Source organism: Miniopterus schreibersii (assembly GCF_964146895.1).
Source record: "Miniopterus schreibersii genome assembly, chromosome: 15".
NCBI lineage: Eukaryota > Metazoa > Chordata > Mammalia > Chiroptera > Miniopteridae > Miniopterus > Miniopterus schreibersii.
In genome coordinates, this window is record NC_138115.1 from 45,562,333 (window position 1) to 45,580,264 (window position 17,932).

General features: G+C 52.6%; 1 protein-coding gene across 1 annotated transcript; it reads left to right on the plus strand.

Annotated features, from left to right (window-relative positions):
* Positions 1-6,670: 6,670 nt before the first annotated feature.
* SLC22A14 (solute carrier family 22 member 14) lies at positions 6,671-15,758 on the plus strand (the record flags this gene model as incomplete). The annotated part of the gene is made up of 10 exons (XM_081159303.1): positions 6,671-7,183; positions 7,887-7,990; positions 8,197-8,351; positions 9,322-9,490; positions 10,254-10,374; positions 10,656-10,753; positions 11,021-11,235; positions 12,828-12,936; positions 13,774-13,971; positions 15,587-15,758. The coding sequence occupies 10 exons, from the start codon at positions 6,671-6,673 to the stop codon at positions 15,756-15,758; spliced, it is 1,854 nt and encodes a 617-aa protein (XP_081015429.1).
* Between the last annotated feature and the right edge of the window lie 2,174 nt (positions 15,759-17,932).

The window sequence follows — 17,932 nt, forward strand, 5'->3', positions numbered from 1 at the left end:
AGAGAGGCTCAGTAAGTTTTATATTTGAAAAATTACTCTGTCTGAAAAATGTGTTGGGAGGGGCCAGAAGTAGAAACAGGGAATCCAGTCAGGGCATCACTACACCACCAAATTAATTGCGAACATTTATGACCTCAGTTGATCCTCACAACATTCCGCTGATGAAATGGGACGATGGCAGTAGAACTGGGAGGAAGCTGGATCTGAGAGCAAGTTAAGAGGTGAAGAGCCTCCAGTTGGTTGCTCCCCTCGCCTGTGCCCTGGGCATACACATTAGCATCTCGGTTTCCTTTGCTTCTACCCAGGAGGAGCCCCCAGCCACTAGGCTCAGTGCCCACCCTCCTCAGAGAGACCCCTGAGATTGACCACTATATTGTGCATCTTGTGTTAACTATGTCACTGTCAAAAGCCTAAACACCCCCCCACACACACACTTTCCCAGCCACCTCCTCTACTTTGACACTGTCCCCACTGACCTAGCCCTAACCTCACCCAGTTTCAACCACAGTCTCAAACCTGAGTCTCTGAAGCTGCTGCTCCAAATTTAGCAGAAGCCCCCATGTCCTGAGCCCTTTCAGAAGGGCACTCTTATCTCCTGCCCCTTCCTCTGGCCATGCATCCTCTCCATGCCAGGCAGCTGGGGTGCGAGCCTCTTTGCTCCCACTGCTGCTTGACCATGGCAGCCCTTCTCACTTGTAAAATCCTCTTCTCATAGAAACCTATTTCTTCCTTGCTCCCACTGCCTGCCCTCCAGCTCACACAGCCTCATTCATCTAAAGCTACCTGGCTCCTGGTTGTCCCTTCCACTCCAGCTCCTGCCTTCAGCTTGGGAAAATTCATCTCTACCTCCAACATCTCAAAAATGCCTGACGTATGATTGAACAAAGGAAGGAATCCTCATTCAGGCGTCCCATTCTCTGACCACAGCATTCTAGCCTTCTGAGTCTTTGCTCCATCCTTCCCTTCTGCCTTCGCCTGCCCAGGCTGCAATAACAGAGTACCACAGATAGGTGGCTTTCAACAGAAATTTATTTTCTCACAGTTCTGGAGGCTGGAAGCTCAAAATCAGGGTGCCAGCAGGGTTAGGCTCTGATGAGGGCTCTCTTCGTGACTTGCAGGCAGCTACCTTCCTGCTGTGCTCTCATGTGGTCTTTCCTCTGCATGCAGGTAGAGAGAGAGAGATCTCTCCTTCTTAGAAAGCCACTAATCTCATCCCAAAGGCCCACCCTCATGACCTCATCTAACCCAAATTACCTCCCCGAGGCCTATCTCCAAATATCATTGGGGGTTATGGCTGCAACATAGAAATTTGGGAGGTGTGGGTAGGAAACAGACATTCAGTCCATAACACCATCCTTAGCCTCATCCTAACCCTGTTAGGATGGCCTCTCCACCTCTGTCCTCAGATTTGAGGATGTAAGCCATTGTTTTAATTTCTATTGAAAGATAGACATCGTTTCTTTCTGTGGCCAACATCCTGTACTTTATCCCTTACCCTTTAGTTGTGCCCCAACTTGCAAAACCATAGCAGCCAAAGAACCCAAACATCTACCTTCTCTCTCCCTGCATACCAGACTGCTGGGCCCTGCTGGGCCCTGCTGGAGAGGGTCACATGTCTGCCAAGTCTGTTCTGTGAATTAACAGTCATCAGCCTTAACTGGGCCTTTATTTTACTTTTTTAAAAATATGTTTTTATTGATTTCAGAGAGAGGAAGGGAGAGGGAGAGAGAGAGAGAGAGAGAGAGAAACATCAATGAGAGAGAAACATTAATCGGATGCCTCCTGCACGCCACCTACTGAGGATTGAGCCCAAAACCCAGGCATGTGCCCTGACCAAGAATTGAACCAGGGAACTCCTGGTGCATGGGATGATGCTCCAACTGAGCCTTTACCTGTGCCCAGCATTCCCACCAGCTTTTTCTAGTCAGCTTGTTTCCCAACTCTCGCCAGTGGCTTTTTCTAACCTCTACTCTGCCTCCCTTCCTTCCAGCTCCTAACAGACAGCTTCTCTGCCTCCTTTCAGAGAAGGAGAATCCATCCTATGGCAACTCCCAAACTTCTCACCACCTAACCTTCTACCTCTGCTGTCACCTCCCCTCCCTCCTGCTGCAGTGACAGACTGTCCTGCACAGAGCTGGTTGTATAGCTACTGGGGCCAGGCCCGAAACTCTGCTCTCAACTATGTCCCCAGGTCTGGGAGCAGCTGCAGGTAGGGCCTGTTCCCCCTCTACCTGTCCTCCCCACCCCACCATAAGCCTGGGGACTGAGGGTGGGTGAGTTGTGTCTGGGCAGATGGGAGAGTTTCCCTCAGTGGAGGTGGGACCCTTAAGGGGAGGGCAGGTGCTGGAGGTGCCAGAACAGTCTGCACAAAGGCGTGGCGCTGGCTCATGCGGAGACTTTCCCAGCCTGCCTTGCCCCGTTGTGTCCCTGGGGTCTATGGCCCGTTATGCCCCTGGAGTAGAATGCTGCTCCTCACCATTCCTACCCCACCCCAAGGACCCCCCTGCCCCATTGTGACACTACTTCCTGGCCACCAATGGAACCCAAAGGTTCTGCTGCCAGCGGTCTGGCTGGGCCTGGAGTGTGGTCAGGTGGGCCCTGGCTTTGGTCTGTGGTTGTGTCTCCAGGGAGGAGGGACAAGGAGGGTGTGGAGGGTGGCAATGTTGGTGATACCTGGCAAGTGTGGGGCCGTATCCTCAGCACAGATGTGGGCTGGAGTGTGCCAGGACCCGGTCGACTGTGGGGAGTCGGTGGGAGGAGCAGGCTGCCCTCATGGGAAGTGTGAGTTCCCTGTAGCATCTGGCCATTTCCTGCCTCAGCTGCAACGATGCTCTTGGCTATCCTTTTCTTTTCCAGGCCTTAGTTTTCTCTTTCGTACACTGAGAACCAATTACCTGGAGCCTGTCCACCTGGCAGGAGACGTGTGGGACCTGTAGAGGGAGAAAGTGCTCCAGGGCCTTGCAGACTGTCAGACCCCTGCGGGTACACAGGTGATGCTGGGGGACACTGAAGGGAGCCCTCAGGGCAATGTGGGTACAGCTGGCTCCAGGCCTGAAAGATCCCTGTGAGGAGAGCAAAGGTTCCCTCCCCACTTCCAGGGAAATCTCCTCCATCAACCTCCACCCCCTCCAACCTTATACACAAATATATTGCATTAGCTTCCAAAAGCTGCTGTAACAAATCACCACAAACTAAGCGGCTTAAAACAGCACAGATTTATTACATCACAGTTCTGGAATTCAGAAGTCCAAAATGGGTCTCAGTGGGCTCAAGTCGAGATGTCAGGAGGACTGAGCTCCTTTCTAGAGCCTCCAGGGGAGAAGTCATGTTCTTGCCTTTTCCAGCTTCAGCATTCCTTGGCTGCACTATTTTACATCCCCATCAGCACTGCACAAGGTTCCAATTCCTCTCCTTCCTCACCAACACTTGTTTTCTGTTTTGTTGGGGTTTTTAAAATATCCTAATGGGCGTCTTGCACATATTTTGTTAAATTTCTTCCCAGTTCATATTTTCTTAATATTATACTGCCTTTTTTCAGTTTCTCTGTTTTTAAAAATCTTATTAATTTTAAATAATCCTAGAGTGACAAAAAATTGCAAAAATAGCACAGTAGTCCCTCCTGACCTGCACGGGATACGTTCCAAGGCCCCCAGTGGATGCTGAAACCGAGGATAGTACCGAACCTTGGATATGCTGTTCTTTCCTATACATGCCTACCTGTGGTCAAGTTCATGGCTTCTCTTTGGCACATCCAAATTGGCAGCATCACTACCCTTATGTTTTGGGGCCATCATTAAGTAAAATAAGGGTAAGCACTGCAATGCCATTCCATCTGATAACCAGAATGGCTACCAAGTGACTAATGGGCGGGCAAGACAATCAGCGTGGATGCCCTGGACAAAGGGGGGGTTCACCAGGCAGGAAGGAGCTGCCCAGCCTGAGATTCATCATGCTACTCAGAGTGGCAGGTGATTGAAAATTTATAAACTGTTTATTTCTGGAATTCTCCATTGCATATTTTTGGACCCCAGTTCACCGCAGGTAACTGAAACACTGGAAAACAAAACCATGGAAAAGGAGGGACTCCTGTGCCCAGAATTCCCACTTATCCTTTCCCCACCTCCCACCAATGTTAGTATCTCACTTAACCAAAGTACAGTGATCTAAACCAGGAAAGTAACATTGATACAATGCTATTAAGTAATTTACAGATCTTACTTGAATTTGGCAAGTTGTCCCACTGATGTTCTTCTCCTGGTCCGGGATCCAGTTTGGGACCCCACACTGCATTTTGTTTTCATGTCTTCACAGTCTCCTTCAACCTGGAAACGTTCCTTAGGCTTCATCTTTGATGCTTTCACACCTTTGAAAAGCACTAGCCAGTTATTTTGTAGAATGGCCCTAAATTTGTTTGCTGTTGTCTCATGACTGTATTAACGTTATGCCTTTTTGGCAAGAACGCCCCAGAAGTGGTGATGTGCCCCTCAATGCCCGATGTCACGGAGTACCTGACGTCAGCATGTCCCATTACTGGTGGTTTTAACTTCCATCTCTTGGTTGGAGTGGCGTCTGCCAGGCTCCTTCATTATAAAGTCGTTATGTTCCCCTTGTAATGGATAAGTATCTTGTGGGGAGGTACTCTGAGACTGTGCAAATACGTTTCTCCTATTTCCATCCGAGTTCCATCATTCCTTCTCTATTTATTAATTTGAATTCTACAGTAAGGAAGAGCTGTCCCTTTTCTGCTATTTATGTATTCAGTCATTTATGTCAGCATGGACTCAGATATATTTGTTCTATGGGGTATCTATTACTATCATTACTTATTTTGTTGCCATAATTGTCTCAGATTTGGTCATCGAGGACTCCTTCTGTTTGGCTCCTGTGTCCTCTTGACATGCCCTTGTCATTTTGGGAACATTTTCTTACTTTCTGGCACCATAAGACATTCCAAACTCATCTTGTACTTTCCCTGACCCAAAGCTCAAATCCACCACTCCTCCAAAGAACCCTGGTTCTTTTACTTATAAACCAAGATCTGCCCGGCCGGCATGGCTCAGCGGTTGAGCATAGACCTAGGATCCAGGAGATCAATGCTCAAATCCCGGTCAGGGCACATGCCCGGGTTGCAGGCTCGATCCCCAGTAGGGAGCGGGCAGGAGGAAGCCGATCAATGACTCTCATCATTGATGTTTCTATCTCTCTCTCTCCCTCTCCCTTCCTCTCTCTGAAATCAATAAAAATATTTTTTAAACAAAAAAGAAACCAAGATCCGAGTGCTAGGTGTGATCACTGCTATTCAATGTGATTGCTTTTAATCCATCTCAGTGGACAGAGATAGAAAATACATCTACACATGTATCTACAGCAATATAAAATCATGAGTTCAGTCTACATCTATTGTTTCTTATTTCTGTTGAGCCAGAATGGCGTGCCTTTTCAACTGTTTGATAATCTTTGTTTTGGGCTCTTTGCATGATCTTGATCTGTAAGAGCCTTTCAGGCTTAATGTGCAGAATTTTCCTTCAGAGCATGCTGGCTTCTGCTGGTAGCCAAGGGATGCCCTAACCCAGGACCTCTTCAGTCCTGCTGAGGGTTTTAGCTCAAAACAGGGTTTTAAGCTTAGTTCTCCCCCTCCCCCCACCCCTGCTGCTGCTCCAAGGTAGGGTCCTTACAGTCAGTATGCTACCTTACCTTACCCCTCCCCCTTACCTGCTCGGCTTTGGATCTACGCTGCTGTTTGTCATCCGACTATGTTGCCTCGCTGCACCAGCCCTGGCTCCCCACCTCCACGGCCAAGGCTTCCAGCCACCCGGGTTGGCCTTAATTCCTGGCCACTCCTGATCCAGATCGGAGGAGGGGGAGGTTGTGTGTGTGCTTTTTTAAAAGAATGTTCCCTAGAGCTCTAGCCAGTTTGGCTCAGTGGTTAGGCTGAAGGGTCCCGGGTTTGATTCCAGCCAAGGGCATGTACCTCGGTCGCAGGTTCCATCCCCAGCCTGGGTCAGAGCCCGTGTGGGAGGCAACCAATCGATGCGTCTCTCTCACATTGATGTTTCTCTCTCCCACTCTCTTTGAAAAGCAATGGGGAAAAATATCCTTGGGTGAGGATTTTTAAAAAAAGCAAGTACCCTGGCGAACTCTCCTTTTGCAAGACTGGTTAGTGCCTTGAGGTGTGTAAACAAAGTTTCAGTTACGGGGAAGTCGTAGGAAAACTCCTCAGGACTTAGCACAGCATTTTCTAAAATACGAAAAACAGGGACAAATTGTGTTAACTAAGAAACTTCAGAAGCAAAGGGGGGAACTACAGAGCACATCAAGGTTGGGATCCAAATTGTTCCAATCCAGAGAAGCCAATTCCTTTTTTATTTTTCAAATATGTCTTTATTGATTTCAGAGAGAGGAAGGGAGAGGGAGAGAGAGAAACATGGATGATGAGAGAGTCATTGATCGGCTGCCTCCTGCATGCCCTCCACCTGGGGGTTGAGCCTGCAACCCGGGCATGTGTCCTGACCGGGAATCGAACTGTGATCTCCTGGATCCTAGGCTGATGCTCAACCACTGAGCCACGCCAGTAGGGCAAGAGAGGCCAATTGCTATCATTGCTCCCACGCCAGCCCCTGCTGTCCAGGCGTGGTGGGCAGAGCCTGAGCTGCACCCTTTCTTCGAACAGATGACAAGTGAAGTCAACGTGGGGGCAGAGCTCCAATCCCAGCCTCGTTCCAGTTACTCACACCAGCAGGAGGCATTAGAACAACCCCATTCCTGGTCACTGGAGATGTTACGAAAGTTGAGGGCCATTGAAATCCATCAGGACGACAAATTTGCCAATATCATGGGCGTGATGGGGGAGTTTGGCACATTCCAGCAGAGGCTGGTGGCGCTAACCTTCATCCCCAACCTCCTGTTGGCCGTCTTCTTGTTTGCCGACGTCTTCACGTTCACAGAGCAGAAGCCCTATTGCAACACCAGCTGGATTCTGGCGGTGGGCCCTAACCTGTCAGAGGCTGAGCAGCTGAATCTGACCCTGCCCAGGGATGCCAACGGCAGTTTCCGGACGTGCCTCATGTACTTGCCCGTCACCTGGGATCTGGATTCTATCATCCAGTTTGGCCTCAACTACACACAGTCGTGCAGCAATGGGTGGATCTATCCTGAGAGCAAGAGGCGATCAGTGGTCGATGAGGTGTGCCTTGTCCTGAGTTGTCTGTAGCTACCACATGGGCCCAGAGATATGCCCTCACCCTCACCAAACAGGTGGGGAAACTGAGGCTCAGGGAAGGGAAGCAATTGGCCCAAGATCACCTGCAGAAGAAGGGCTGGGGCAGAAACTTAGGATTCCTGCTGCCCAGCCCTGGCCTCACCAGCCTTAGCCAGAAAGCTGGAGTGGATTTGGGGGTAGGGGCAGAGGGCAGATGGCAGGGTTTGCCATCTGTCCAGGGAGTTGCTTCTATAGTTGTGGTTCTTCCCTCGGAACTCACAGAAGATAAGAAATTGAAGAAAAAATGGGCTTTGATCAGGTATCTCTTATAGGGTTTCTCAGTCTAGATGCAACCTGGACCCTTCAGAGCACAGACCTGCCCATCTGAATCTCTAGGCTGAGACCCAACATCTGTATTTTGGGGAAGGACTTTAGTGATGCTGGCCCTCACTCAGTGGCCTTCACCCCCATCTTGCCCTGTGCCTCTGGTCCCTCTCTTCAGGCCTAACTCCCAGAGTCTGCCAGATGCAGGACGGAAGGCAGAGGTAACAGAGCTGAGGCCTGCTACCTGTCCCTGTCCCAGGTCCCTTCTGCCTAAAGGCGCACCCTGGAAGGAGGCTCAGTCTCTGGGACCAGAAGGCTGACCCTGGGTGGAGGCCTGTGGCCAATCCCTGTGTATAATCCCCAGTTTGACCTGGTGTGTAACGAGGAACTTAACCTGGAAGCTGTGCACACCACGATCCTGGCAGGCCTCCTGATAGGGTCGCTCATCTTCGGCTTCATAAGTGACAAGTGAGTCTCCCAGAGTTTCTGCTGGTCCCTGGGATGTCTCTGCCTCCTCCTGTGGGCATTCAGAGCCGAGGAGTCTCCAGCTGGGGGAGGCCAGGATAAGGGCACTCTGGAGGCCCATGGATGGCTCAGGACCTGGCCCGGGTGTTGGGTTGGGGCCAGACACGGAGGCCCATGCACGTGGCGCAGCCTCCCCCTGCTGCCCCCAGGCTCGGCCGCTACCCCTCCATAATGCTGTCCATCCTGGAGATGATCATCTTCGGCTTTGGGACAGCCTTCGTCAACAGCTTCCACCAGTACCTGTTCTTCCGCTTCGCGGTGTCCCAGGCGCTGGTGGGCTACAGCATCAGCAGCGTGTCTTTAGGTGAGGCCAGGCTGCATGGGGCTGGCAGGGTGCATAGCGGGGAGATTGCAGGGGCTGGAGGACCTGGGCCGGGACAGAATTGAGACCCAATCTCCCGCCTGCGCAGTAGGAGGAGGAGCCTCAGCTTCAGGCTGCCTGGAGGTGCAGAGAATCTTCCCCAGGCAGCCCTTACACTCTCACCCTCCATCCTAACGGCCTCGTACCCCACACATTCCCCTCTCATACCCCTTGGTCCCCCACATGGCTTAAGTGTATTGAGCGCTGAAGAACAGCCAAGCCAGCTGCCAAGCCCTTCATATGTATGGCCAGCACTGTTCCGTGGGCACTATTCTAGCATTTCTTTAGCTGAGGATGATACTTGAGCCTCGGGAAGTCAACCAACTTGCTCAGGGTCACACAGCGGTTAAGTGAAGGAGCTGGAATTTCACCCCAGAGCTGTGTGATGGGAAAGCCCCAAGTCCCCCCATGTTCATCCAGCCCTGCAGCTACTGTCTTCTGGTGTGCTCATGGAGCCTGGCCAGAGGGATCTGGGTCCCTCACACGCTAGACCTAAGTGGCCAATGCATGGAGGCACTAAGAGCAAAGACAAGGACAGAGATTCCTTGTCCTTCCCCGCAGCAGCCACATGGTATTGTGTCCAGAACCAGGCCTTCTCAGTGAGACAGATGCATGTGGTCCAGCAGGAGGTGTGCAGGGGGAGCAGCCAGGCTGAGAGGGGCTGGAGGTTATCTATGTGACTGGGAGGTCAGGAAAGGGGCCTAGAGTGTGACTTGGGGGACACAGGGCCACTCTTCTGCTTGGCTTTGGAAGGCTGTCTCTGGACCTGGGGCAGATCATGAGCAGGCAGAAGAACCTGTGCCCAGTCTGAACTGTCCCAAGCAGGGCTGGAGCGTCTCGGAAGGCTGGGTGCAGGGGCAGCCCTGGGGACCCTGAGCTGGCTGTGATTTTTGTCGTCTTGGCCTCTGCACAGCTACTGAGTGGCTGGTGGGTGAGCACCGGGCCCACAGCATCATCCTGGAACACTGCTTTTGTTCTTTGGGGATCATACTCCTGACTGGACTTGCTTACAGCCTTCCCCACTGGCGGCTGCTGTTTCTGGTGGGTGGGGCACCTGTGTTCTACCTCATCTGTTATAGCTGGTAAGTGAAGGGCTACAGGGCATGCACAGGGTTCAGTCCGATGGACTGGAGATTGAGAGGTGTAAAGGATCCTTGAAGGGATGGAGTGGGTGGAATGTTCCCTGGGAGAAAGTACATGTGGCTGAGATGAGAGAGAGCCAGGGGCAGAGCCTCTGGAACCCTAGCGTTAACACCTCCTCAGAGGAGACCCTTAAAGATGTCAGAGAGATGGTCAGAAAACCAGAAGGCAATGTGTCGAAAGGCAAGATTCAAGGCCAAGGAATGGTCAGGGTTGAAGGCCAAAAAAAGACCTTGAGATGGCAGGGAGTTGAGGGATGAAGAGGGCCTGAAAAATGGAGCCATCTCAGAATAACTTTTTCACAGTGTTGGGCTGAAATTCCACCTATGAGCATCGGGCTCTAGTAGAGGGTGTAGGCATGGAAGACAGTGCCCTCAGTATGCCTGGGCGGGTGGGGATGACCCCTGAGATAGAAAGTAGAGAGCTCTTAGAGGTGACCAAGGGGAAAGAAACTGTTGGGCAGAGACAGTAAGTGGCCAGGGTGACACCAAGCAGCAGTGAGGCCTGTGTGTGGCTTGGGCAGGGAAAGGGGTGACTGCCAAGGAGGGGCGGAGGACATCTCGAGGTTGATGGTCACCTTCAAGGCCTTCAACATCTGACTGGCCTCATGCTGGAACAGGATGGCCACCACTGAGGTGGGGATGGGGCCCACATGGGTCTCTGGGGCATCTTGGAGTGATAGTTAAGGGAGGGTGTACCGTGCAGGATTCTCCCAGAGTCCCCTCGGTGGCTGATGATAATGGGGAAGGTAGAAGAGGCCAAGCAGGTGCTGTGCTACGCAGCTGGTGTAAACAAGAAGACCATTCCCTTAAGTCTGTTGAACAAGGTAAGAGGCCTCAGGTCCAGAGTGGGCAGGGCAGGGCAGGGCAGGGCAGGGGGTCGTAGAAGGGCCTCTTCCCTCCACATCCTTTCAGATGGGACCTTGGTCCAGAGGGTGTCCTCAGCCCACTGCTCGAGAAGAACAGTGACAGCAAAATCCAATCCTGTCAGGGGAAGACCAGAGACCAGGCTGCCACTGTGGGGGCAGGTGGGCCTTGTGGGCCCTGTAGGGGTGGGAACAAGCTGGGGTCTCCGCCCTGCCTCTGGCTGCTCCTGTGTGTCCTGTAGCTACAGGTGCCCGGAAAGAAGGTGACTAAGGCCTCAGTCCTGGACTTCTATAACAACAGGCATCTGCGCAAGGTGACCTTGGTGATGGGCTGTGTGTGGTGAGTCCCCAAGGCTGGCCAGCAGGGACTATGAACGCAAGTGCCTGCAGGAACTCCGTGAAGGAGTGGGGCGTGGCCCGGCTGCAAGGGAGCAAGGCCTAAGGAGCCCCGCTTGGCCCAGAGCTCCCTGGTCTGTGGGTTTATTTCTCTCCTCTGCTCCCACCCTGGCTCCCTCTCCTCTGCTTCTGTCTTCGCCTCGCCCCCTCTGCGCGTGTCTGCGCCCCTCTCGCGTGCCCTCTGAGTGTTTCCCTCCCGCCTTGATTCTAGGTTTACTGTCGGCCAGAGCTGTTACACGCTGAGCTTGAAGATGAGGCACTATGGCTTGAACCTCTACCTCAGCCAGATAATCCCTCCCATGATGGAGGTGCCCGCCCGGCTGTGCTGCATCTTTCTGCTTGAGCAGTTCGGGAGGAAGTGGAGCCTGGCTGGGACCCTCTTCCAAGGCACCATCATGAACTTGCTTATCCTTGTATTCCCCTCAGGTACAGCCCACCCACCCTGTGCCTTCTGCCAAACCCCTCCCTCGTGCCCCCTGCCCTGTCCCACCCACAGGACACCCTGGGGGTCAGCCTCCTGCTCCCATAGCCCACCCTCCCTACAGAGGCCCTGGCACCTCCGGACCAGGCACCGCTTGCTAGGTTACTGCCCTTCCTGGGGGAAGGGGTCGCCCAGACTGGGTGCTCACAGCTCTCAGAGGCCCGGGAGAGGGCAAGCTGTCCAGAGGAACTGTCCCCTGTGAGGGCGGGAGGGTGGGCAGCCTTCTTCCACCTGATTCCAATCCACGTCAGGTCTGGTGGTTAAATGTGAACAGATGCAGCCCTGGCCGGTGTGGCTCAGTTTGTTGGGCACAGTCTGTGCACCGAAAGGTTGCCGGTTCGATTCCAGGTCAGGGCACTTGCCCTGGTTGTGAGCTCGATCCCCAGTAGGTGGTGTACAGGAAGCAGCTGATGGATGTTCTGCTCTCACATCGATCTCTCTCCCTCTCTCCTCCCCTCTCCCTTTCCCTTCCTCTCTCTCTAAAAATCAATTTAAAAAAAAATCTTTTTAAAAAAGTGAACTGATGCAACAAAAATAATCCTTCAACTGCTACTCCAGGCCCTGCCTCTTAGCTGTAACCTCACCAGGAAAGCAGAACCTGCCCACTGAAAATGGAGTGTTCTTGCATGGGGACCTCTCCTTCCCCAGGGGCACAGTACCCTGGTGCCCTGTGGGCTCAGAACTAAAGAAGGAAAGTTGGGGCGGGGGGCAGGCAGGAGCTGGCAATATTTTCAAAATTTCAAAGAGCCCTAGGACAATGAATATGCCCCCAGGTCACACCACAGGGTTAGAGAGTGACAGGACTGAGGATGCAGACATGAAGGCGTCAGTGTGCGTCCAACCAGAATTGCTCCCCACAAGAACCCCTCAGCTGCTGGGGCCTGGACTGGGGCCGTTGTGTCCAGGGTCTGCCTCAAGGAGGCGCCCCCTCTTTCTCTGGGGGCTGGAATTATGAGTGTCTTGACTGGGTGGGACCTTTTCTCCTCCTGGATGTTGGCAGTGTGGACTGGCTGGAACAAAATGAGGAAACAAATTCGTTATTCAATTTCTATTGCTTGATGTGTGTGTGTGTTTAAAGTGGGTCTGTAATGAGTCAAGCAGAAATGTTTAAAACTCTCAAATGTGTGAGAGAAACTAGGAATAGAATCCCCACTAGATAAAACGGTATCTCTGATTTCATCCCAGGGCCAAGGAAAGCTGGGCCAAAGGGGGGCTGGGGGCTGGGGCAGGGCCCAGCAGAGGTGGACAGAGGAGGGGTGAACTCCCGGCTCCAGGTGGGTGAGCAGGGAGGTCGGTGGCCTGAGAGGCCACGGGGGTCCTCCCACCCCAAGGGCCGACTCTCTGAGTCCTGGCTGGGCCTCAGCAGGCTGACCCTCCTCTGACCGAATGCCTGAGTCAGCTGACCAGGTGCTGGGGTGGACTGTTGAGATGCCCCCTGAGAGGGATTCAGGGAGAGCTGATGGGCAGGCAGGCCTCCCCTACCTGGCCTGAGGGCAGGATGGCCCCAAACCCAGGTGGTCATGTTATCTGGCCACAGAGTTGAAATCCACGATGGTCTTGATTGCCCTGCTTGGACAATTCAGCCTGGCCGCCTCCATCACAGTGTTCTTCGTCTACACTGCCGAGCTCCTCCCCACTGTCCTCAGGTATGGGCCTGGTGGGAGAGGGCTGTGGGGGGGAGAAGGTGAGACAATGACAAGATGAGCCGTAGCAGCTAGGACTGGGCAGCATGCTGAGAAGTTTACATGGATTATTCCATCTCACCTTCACAAAAAATTCTCTCTGACACCAGCATTAGCCCTACTTAGTGAAATCAAAGAGGCAAAGGCACTGGCTCAAGGTCAGGCGGAGCAAGTGGCAGAACCAGCATCGGCCCTGGGCGGTGTGACTCGGTTTCCACCTTGCACTGCCTGTCTGGGCAGCTCTGAGGCTCAGGAGACCTCCCTGATGGCAGCAGGATGCTCCTCCCCACGCTCCTCCCTGCACCCCCCCCTCAGTGTTGTGTGGGTCTGTCTTCTCCCACTCCTGACCCCACGAAGTAGGCCCACAGAAAGTACTACCAGCTTTAAATCAACAGAGAGCTAATTCTCCAAGGTTGCACAGTGAGTTAAGACAGGGTGGCCCTGGCCAGTGTGCTCAGTGGTTAGAGCGCTGGCCTGCACATCAAAGGATCTCGGGTTCAATTCCCCATCAAGGGCATGTACCTGGGTTGTAGATTCGACCCCCGGCCCTGGTCGGGGTACATGCAGGAGGAAACCAATTGATGTCTCTCTCACATCCTTGTTTCTCTCTTTTTCTCTCTCCCCCTCCCTCCCTCCTTTCCACTCTCTCTAAAAATAATAGAAAAGTATCCTCAAGTGAGGATTAACCAGAGAAAAAGGGTACAGACTGGAAGGTATGGAGTTTTGGGGAGCTGCTTCTTCCACTCTACCCAGCCTCTGGGCCCACGGGCCCCCTAGACAAGCTCTCACCTTTCCTTCCAGGACGACAGGCCTGGGGCTGGTGACTCTGGCCTGGGGAGCTGGAGCCATCTTGTCCCTGACACTCATCAGCCAGAGCCCCATCTCCAGCTCTTTCTCCTTCATCTCGGCCATTTGTTCCCTGTCTCTCTGCTCCCTGCTTCCAGAAACGCTCAATCAGCCCATTTCCGATAACCTGGAGCTCTATCCCTCGAAGACAAGGTAGGTGTGCGAGGCCCCTCTGCTCTGGCCAGCACGGGCCTGGTCCGCAAGCTCTTGGCACCTGAGAGCACGGCAGGTGCTGTCCATCCCTGCACCTTTGCCCAAAGGGCCTGTGACAAAAGAGCCACTGTGTCCGTTACATTCCCCCAGCTCTCCTGGATGCTGCCAGCCAACTCCACCCAGCCCGGCCTCTGCTCTCCCATCCTGCCTGGCTCTCCTGACCTAGCCTGAGCCAGGTCCTCTCCTTTCTTTGCCTCCTGACTGCCTGTCTGGCCTGGAGTACTGCCTTATGGATGCCCTGGGCTCCCTGCCCTCCCAGGGCAAAGGGCACCGCCTTGAGATCAGCTCTCTGAGTACTTCTCCTTTCCTTGAACCCAGTCTTGATTCGTGACGCTGGCCTGGGCCTCAGCAGCTCAGAACTAGGCTCTACCCCACCCCTCTGTGGGCGCTTCTGGCCTCTGGTCTCCTAAATGCCCATTGGAGATTTGTTATGATTGACAGAACCATCACTTCTGGGATTTGGGCCAACAGAGTGCATTACTCTCTCCTTGGACCTGAGGGGACTCAAGCAACAGTGAGGGGCAGAGGCTACCTGATGTCCTCCAGTGCCCTCTGCTCATACTCTAGGTGTCGCTGCATCTGGCCTTCTTCTCCCTTCCTCCCCACCATTCCCCTCCTTCTCTCCTCCCTCAAACTCTCATTGGCACCACCAGGGTTGGACTGTCAGCAGTAAGAGCAAGCCATAGTTTATGGGGAGACAGATATGTACACAGTTATCACTAATGGGCTCTGACAGAGGGATGTCAGGACCTATAGGAGCCACAGGAGAGAAGAACTTTCATTTGGGGAGTTGGGGCAGGCTTCACAGAGGAAGTGATATTTCAGTTGGGCTTTGAAGGATGAATAGGAGTTTGCTCCATTGTAGACAAGGGGAGTGCAATGCAGCAGAGTAACAGCACAGTAGTTAAGAACACAGGCTCTGGAGTCAGAGAGTGTGGGTTTCCATCTCTGCTACCACTTCCTATATGTGCACAGGGAAGTTATCTAATACCTCTGAGATTCTTCACGTACCTATAAGTTTCTCCATTTGCAAAATGGGGTGAGAACATAGTAATAACAGTAGCTAACAGGTATTGAACATTTACTATGTGTCAGATCCTGTTCTATACATGCCTTTCCATACTTTGTCTTAACCACAACTACATGCATGGTAGGTCGTGTCACTATCCCCCATTTTATAGATGAGGAAACTGAGGCACAGACAGGTTAAAAACATGTAGCCTAGCCTTCTCTCACAGGGTGTTTGGGAGGATTAAGCCCACATAGAGCTTGGCACTGTGTCGAGTGCATGACAAGTGCTCAGTAAATGGTACTGGTGAAGATGGCGGGCAGAGCTCCAAAGACACAGAAGACTGAAAGGTCGGGCCACAGTCAGGAGGTGAAAGTGGCCTGATGCTAGAGGCGAGGGTCCGTCACAGGCCCAGGGCCTGCAGGCGTGGGAAAGCCCCGCCTCTCAGGAAGGCAGAACCAGTCCCTGCTGGAGCTGCCCCAGAGTGGCTGCTTTTTCAGCTCCAAAAATCAGAGCTCATGGCTTGTTCTCCAATGGCTTGTTCAGGGTCATGAGCGAAGATCTGAGCGACGATCTAGCTCAGGCTTTCTCACTGGATGATGTGACTGGGGAAGCGGCGAAGAACACCATTCTCAACACCACGGCGAATTTGTACCCAGAACTTCACACGACGTCTTCGAAGGCCAAAAGAAAGACCTCACACAGCCAGGATGACTGAGGGCCGGACCCTCAGACCATCTCGGGTAGAGCTGAGTGGCTCAGGATGAGGCCGTGGATTCCAGGCCATAAATTCCGGGCCAAGTTCAGCTTGGGGGGCAGGGTCAGTGCTGCTCCGAGGTGAGCCCTCGAGATCCAAAAATGACTCCTGTGGGGGGAGCTAAGGTGTGATTAATTCTAATAAAGGTATCATGTTGGACTTGAGATCGCTTGGCCCAAATTGGCTTTGTCTGGAGAACCCAGAGACCCAGGCCCAGAGGATAGTGGATCAGACAGGCTCATCCAGAGTCCTTATTGTCTCTAGCTAACCCTCGGGGACAGCAAAGAGCTCTCTGGGTGGAGTGTGGGGTGGGCCGTATCTGTGAGGGCCAGGGGTGGGCAAAGGCAGGACTGTGCCTCCACGCTGCCCAGGCATCGGGTAGTGTGGGTGGGCTTCCCGCTCCGGTGCAGGCTGAGGGCAGATTTCACAGTCCCACTCTGTGCACCTGTCAAGGTGGGGCTGGAATGAGAAGGAACAATGGGAACTCCCACCTCCACTTTCTCAGTTTTTCCTTTGACGCTCCAAAACGGCATGGCCTTGGGGATTACCCATCGTATCTCAGCCTCCTGCTCGTAAGGCTCCAGCTTGGCTGACCTCTGACATCCACCACCCTGAGAATAAGCCCCAGAGCCTAGCTCACAGACCCAACTGCCCTGAGGGTGAGTCTACCCTTCCCAGCCAGAGGGAAACTTTGGGTCAGGCCCTGGGCTCCACCTCCTCTCTCCCCAGAAGGGGGTGAGGGGTTCCTGAGGGCAAGGCCTGGCTCCACACCCCCCCCCACTCCCCTTGCTGGCTTATTGGAAGATCATCAACTTACAAGGGAGGAGCTAACTCCTGGGAGCTTCTGAAAGGACAGGAAAGAATGGCCCGAGCAGGGCTGGAGCGCAGAGCTCGGCTCCTGGCACCCTCCCAAGCACGCGGCTTTGAGCATGTGCTCCCAAACTTTGGAACAGCAAGAAACTGGCGCCCTTGCCTACCCCTTTCAGTGCCATTTTCTTGTCCCTCCATTCCTCACCAAGTTTCCCAGAATTGCCCGGACAAAGGGGTCTTGCAAAGTATTCATTAAGAGGACGACAGGATGCTTTCAAGACCCCCCTTGCTTTTTTCTGGGGGACTTCCCTGTGAGCTGTGAGGGCCAACATATTAGTCTCGTTTAAACGCCCCACCTCAAATGACTTGGCTGGAAGGATTCAGCCAGCGCTGCAGGGAATAGCAGGGGGACATGGGTTTGGACGGAAGACTGACAGAGCAGTGTTGCTGAGGAGGGGCTGGGGGCCGCAGGACGCAGCTGTCAGCAAGACCTAGCACACCCCTACCTGACTTAAATTTTCCTTAGGTGGCCAGGATTTGTCAGTCAGTTCCAGATAGGACCTACCTAGTTTGACGTTATATATTATTTATTTCTTTATTTATTTACTTATTTTTTGGTTTATAAACAGAAATTTCTTTCTCATAGTTCTGGAGGCTAATAGTCCAAAATCAAGGCGCCTGTGTAGCTGGGTGAGACCTCTCTTCCTAATTCATAGCCAGTGCCTTCTTGCTGTGTCCTCACATTGTAGAAGGGGTGAAACTGTATATTTTAACAGTCGAGACCCATGCTGTTCCATACAATAGCCCCTAGTCAAATACAGCTACCGAGGGCTTGAAATGTTGACAGTTGGAACTCTGATGTGCTGTGAGAGTAGAAACACTGGATTTCAACGACAGTACAAAAACAAAACACAAAATATATCACCAGTGTTTTTATATTTAAGTACATTTTATTGATTTTAGAGAGAGGAAGGGAGAGGGAGAGAGAGATAGAAACATCAATGCTGAGAGAGTCATTGATTGCCTGCCTCCTAACTTGCCCCCTACTGGGGATTGAGTCCACCCCGGGCATGTGCCCTGACCCGAAATCAAACCTCAATCTCCTGGATCATAGATCGATGCTCAACCACTGAGCCACACCAGCTGGCTCACTGGTATTTTTTAGTATTACTTATATGTAAAAATGATAACATTTGGGATATATTCAGTTAATAAGTTATTAAAATGGATTGCACTTTTTTTTTTAACTTTTTTAAATGGGACTGGCAGAAAATGTAAAACTACCCATGTGACTTGCATTTGTGGCCCACGTTATGTTTTTACTA